Source organism: Rutilus rutilus, assembly GCF_951802725.1.
Source record: "Rutilus rutilus genome assembly, chromosome: 12".
Lineage (NCBI taxonomy): Eukaryota > Metazoa > Chordata > Actinopteri > Cypriniformes > Leuciscidae > Rutilus > Rutilus rutilus.
In genome coordinates this window covers 1,282,656-1,288,249 of record NC_140217.1, presented here as the reverse complement: position 1 = coordinate 1,288,249, position 5,594 = coordinate 1,282,656, and the positions used below count along the sequence as shown (strand labels likewise).

Below are 5,594 nucleotides of genomic sequence, written 5' to 3'. Positions count from 1 at the left end.
GATTTTAAGCATCAGCTGTTGATTGGATGTTTAGGGCGTGAGCTTGCAGGGGCGGGGCTTGGTTTTATGCATAAGCTGTTGATTGGATGTTTAGGGCGTGAGCTTGCAGGGGCGGGGCTTGGTTTTATGCATCAGCTGTTGATTGGATGTTTAGGGCGTGAGCTTGCAGGGGCGGGGCTTGGTTTTATGCATCAGCTGTTGATTGGATGTTTAGGGTGTGAGCTTGCAGGGGCGGGGCTTGGTTTTATGCATCAGCTGTTGATTGGATGTTTAGGGCGTGAGCTTGCAGGGGCGGGGCTTGATTTTATGCATAACGCTTTTCTTCCTTTTTACAACTAGTTATAGCATGAAAAAACATGCTTGAACATCAGAAGGAATATTGAAAGATACATTAGAACTTACTGAAATGAATCATGTCTCATGTATTCGCTCAATCAGTGTTTAACCACGGAAAGACATCAGTAACAGCTTGTGAATGTGGCCTGAAACAATGTGAGCTTTTTAAAATATATTATCTTAGACTAGTTTAGGCTCTTTTTTTCCGTCTGTAAATCACATTTTAAAGCTGATATTTCTTCCTTCACTTCTTTGTCGACCTTTTTCACCCCTGAGTTTGACACACGAAACATTAAACCACCAAAACTAAAATATGAGGAACTGAATCAGTGTTTCTTGATTTTTGTACATTTGGTTTAGTTTCACTGACCATATGATGCTGTGAGAGAAAGTCACCTGCTGCATGTTATTAAATAGAGGAATAAGCAGCAGAGTGGGAATAATGCTGTTGTTAGAGACTGGAAATCAAGCATGAGTAAAACTCACCCTGTAGTCAATCATTTTATCTCTTAAAACTCATTTTTTGATCACCAAAATGACATATTTAAAAGTTTTTTCCTTGAAAAAAAATTCTTCATGCCTTAAAATATCTTGAATGTAATGTTACACCCTTGCCTCATTTAGTATATAAGGTTTTCTGAATATGCACATGAGCCCCGCCTCCACTCACTCACTGAGTTCAGAGATCCACTCATTGACGATCACACGTTGATCTGATTGGTTACAAGGTAGTTTGTGACGTCAGAAACACCAGCGATTTCAAAGTGTGTTTTTGAGACTGTCTTTGGTTTACTGCAGTTTTAAGGAGGAAATACTCAGCAATGCTGTCGACTTATGAATTTACACATGCTTTGTCTTAAAGCATATTAAAAACACCACATAGATGCATAAACTACATTAAAAGCCTCATTTTCACCACAGCTTGTGTGTCTGTCTCTCCATCAGGAGCAGTGAGTGACGTCCTGCAGAAAGTAGACGTGCGATTGGTCAGTGAAGATGCATGCGTGCGTTCCTATGGTTACATGATCACTCCCAGAATGATTTGTGCCGGATATCGCAGTGGAGGGAAGGACTCCTGTCAGGTGACACACCATAATCACACTGCTATAACCGTGATGATGCATGAGAATATTAATTGAGAGACGGCATGAATTATTTGTGCTTTTAATTCACACCACAGGGCCATTTAAAAAGAGGCAAACATGATTAAAGTAATAAAAAAATCATTCTCTTATACGTTCATGTAAATTTTGTTTTTTATAAAGAATATAGTTACTGTCTCTTATTTAAATTTCTATAAACCAGAATATTGGCTTAATCTTAAAGGTGACATTATGCCCCTCTTCACAAGATGTAACATAAATGTCTGGTGTCCCCAGAATGTGTCTGTGAAATTTCAGCTCAAAATACCAGATAATTTATTTAATGCTTGTTAAATTTGCCCCATTTTGAGTGTGAGCAAAAATGCGCCGTCTTTGTGTGTCTCCCTTTAAATGCAAATGAGCTTCAGCTCCGCCTCCATTCAGAAGAGGGTGGAGTCTTTACACGAGCTTCAGAAACTCCAGCAATAGGCCTTTTCAGAATGTTTGTAAACAATAGGCACCGAGTAACTTCCGGGTGGCAGAACACGAGCGGCTTCCACTGACTAACTGAAGAGATCCAGCCGGCGACTGCAGCAGTTACACAGTTAAAAACATTGTTGTTGATCAAAGTTGAAACGATGATGAAAACGTGTTGTGTTTGGGGTTGCGCTGCCAGATATACAGCAAAAGCTGTAGGGGTTTCATCGATGTCCTGTGGGTGAGGAGGAGGTTATAGCGAGTGGACGTCCTGTCGTCAAAAGTAGGAAATCTTAACGATCCCCTAAATTATATGATTCATCCAACGTTTACATTTCTGCTGCCAACCCTGCTTGCCCTTCAACTCTGCTTCATGTATTCTCAAAACGGTCCACCTACAAAATCACAGCAGAGCGTTTATCTTCCGCCGGGGAAATTCGAGACTAATATTAGTCAACTTGTCTCTTTTGATGAAGAGACTCATTGCCAGTCACTGCCTGAAGTAAAAGAGGGCTGCCCACTCTCACGCATTCACCGTGAGACTCACGCAATTGTCACTTTTCGCACGCTCTCACGCCACACATCCATTTTCTCACGCAACTTACCGAAATGTATATTCCTCATACATAATATCGACCAATCAGTGTTTTTCAACCTCGCAAAGGTCAATATAACAGCTGGAGAACAATTGTCACATAACATTTACCTCAGGAAAGCCATTTAATGACCATGATAGGCTATATAGCACGTTATTTTGGCTAGAAAAAAGAGCTATAGAGAGTATTTTGCTAATTATGTGTAGGCCTACTATATTACATATTATATTTTTTACTTATATCATTAAACACAGTTGTTATTATGATAAAAAAATGCATTATATTTAATTACATTTTTTATTTTTATTACATTTTTACTGTCGATGGTGGTAGGCCTCCCTTCCAAGCAATTTACTAGCGTTGCCATAGGAACGCTTCGGCTTTTGCCACCCGGAAGAACGTCTATTACTGTTGTGACGTCATGGTGAATTGTCGTATAACAAAACAGGCCAATCTCCCTCATCCAGAATCCCAGAATAACCAGTAGCGAGTGCAGCCTTACGGAGAGACTCAGGAAGAGCTTCTGAATGTTAGTGGAGACATTTGTGTAGTTGTTGTGGAGTTACACTGATCATCTCATCATCATGTTGAACTTCTCCACAAGTGTCCACAGTTCCTGAGGTGTTTATAAGACAGCGGTGACATGTTCTGGTCAATAGTGTTCAGTGCTCGTCTGTGCTCAACCACAGAACAGTTTCAGGCTCTGCTGGATCTTCATCATTGCGTTAGAACTGGTCTCTGTTGTCGCTTGTGGAACCAAATGTCGGCTGGTGTGTGTAAACGTGCAGATTAAGGGCCGGTGATATTATAATAAGATCCTCTTAATACGTCAGAAGGAGAGCGGAATCTGATCGGCTTATTTTTTGTCATGCTTGCAGAGAAAGGCTCACCAGAACACAGTTACTGGGCTTCACTTTTCATGTTTTCTGTGTTGTAGAAGCACCGGGACCCGATTATAGCACTTAAACACGGGAAAAGTCGGATTTTCATGATATGTCCCTTTCAAGGATGCACCTATTGAAATACGACATATTTTACTATATATTTTTACTATTAAAATATTAATTATGCACAAAGTCTTCCACCAGAGATGTGTAAGTGACATGTGTGTGTGTGTGTGTGTGTGTGTGGTCAGGGCGACTCTGGCGGGCCGCTGGTGTGTCAGGAGCCGTCGGGACGCTGGTTCCTGGCCGGTGTGGTGAGCTGGGGACGAGGCTGCGGACGCCCGGATTATTACGGGGTTTACACTCGGATCACCAAACTCACCGGATGGATCAAGCGCCTCATTTCCTCCTGAGAAGCACCCTCTGAGACCTCCATACACCACATCTGTGCTCTGAGCATCATGGGAAATGTGCTTTGATGATGTCAGTCATGTGGATGTGCAGAACTGATCTAAGGTTCATAAACTGGGTTTGAAATTAACACCCGCTAACCTGCCAAATGCGGGTGAGAATCAGCTGTGGCGAGTAACGCTGTCAAATCACAAGCCAGTTTGGCGAGTTACTTGTTATATTTACTCAATCTACTGGGGAAGTTCGTGTAAGACACATCTGCAGATTTAGCACAGATACTGAATTAGTGAGTCATCATAATATATTAAATACAGTGTATTGCTCAGAATCTGCTCTTATCTGGCTTACTTGAACACACACGTCACTACACAACAAATAACGGCGCGCTTGTTCATTTGCATTGAAGCAATAGCGAAGATTAAAAAGCATTTGATTTACAGAAAAGACATTTTTATTTTCCAACATCCTATATTTTTTTATGATGTTCTTTGTACTGTATTGATCTGTACACCTAAAACATATTTTTGTTGAAAAGGATGAGGATGAAAGAGGAAGGGAGGAGATGCTGGATGACAGGATTTAGTTTGAATTAGAAATTAATGTATGAAATCCAAATTTTATAATATATATATCCCGCTTATTACATGGCTACCTACCAAATAAATCAATAATTTGACACAAAATATTGATTTAAAAAGGAGTTTATTGATTTAAAAACGATTGTATTGCTTCCGCAGTGGTCTGATATCAAGAAATAACACACCGCATTTTATTTTATTTTATTTCATTTTATTTTTTGGTTAGTAACTTAGAAGTTCTGAATGGCCGGTAACTTAAAACTTTAGTGAAAAAGTTCATTTCAAACCCTGTTCATAAACATTCACTTTATTCAACTGGACTAATGTTAAACAGCCTCATTCAATATCAGCTGCTTAAGGATTTATTGTTTATTTGTAATTATTTAGACAAAATAATATCAGCCACAACATGACAATAATTGTGGACTTGTCAGCTAGAATTACCTGCTAGAAACTCAGTTTAGCCGCATCCCTAACGACCAGACTTCAGCAGAGCTCCTCCAGAACTGTTCTGTTATCATTCACTCATGTTGAAACAAACCGGTCAGACTTTCGTTCTGTCGTGGAAACAAAAGTGAGAAATTCTGAAGAATCTTCCAGCGCCTGTGGTGTCATGAGGGGGAATAATGAGGCCGTTTTCGTTTCTGAGTTTGCTTTCATGTAACGCGATGCCGAGTAAACTGACAAAACTGTGGGTTTTTTTTCTTCTTTTTTGTAGGAAAGCAGTGCTTTATGTTGCTGACAAATTGTAAGGAAGATTAAAATGAATGTATAAGCAACACAAATTCATATTTGCTGGAACAAATAAAGCCTTTGTACAGAATGTTTAAAGTTTTATCATGTAGTGAGATCTATAGGAATTGATTAATTCATGTATTGCATTCCAGATGAGAATGACTGAGATCCGTGACCGTCTGTGGCTCAACACTGACACCCTGCGGTCAGGAGCAGAATTACACTCTAATAGCGCCACACATGTTAAAGTCACCATTAAAACAAAATGGACAATGGAACATTGCAGTGTTTATTGTAAATGATTTATGGGTGCCCATCATTATTATTTTTTAATAATCTTGGATCAGAATAACAACTCTTGCAGCTTCCCTGTTCAACCTGTCACTCACATGAGATCCACCAATAGCAAACCACAACCATCCAATCAATTCCCCGCAGACACAATCAAGCCCCGCCCACATTTGTTCTTGTTCCTGAAGCGTTTCACTCGGATAT

At 39.9% G+C, this 5,594-nt stretch overlaps 1 protein-coding gene across 2 annotated transcripts in view; it reads left to right on the top strand.

The window, feature by feature from the left end:
* tmprss6 (transmembrane serine protease 6) overlaps positions 1 to 5,192 on the top strand; it is a 22,189-nt gene extending 16,997 nt beyond the window's left edge. For both annotated transcript variants that reach the window (XM_084424798.1, XM_084424796.1), the window contains 2 exons: positions 1,282 to 1,418; positions 3,627 to 5,192. In XM_084424798.1, the coding sequence (XP_084280924.1) occupies positions 1,282 to 1,418; positions 3,627 to 3,788 (299 nt within the window). In that variant the 3' untranslated portion in view covers positions 3,789 to 5,192. The remainder of the gene's footprint in view (positions 1 to 1,281; positions 1,419 to 3,626) is intronic.
* Positions 5,193 to 5,594: the final 402 nt, after the last annotated feature.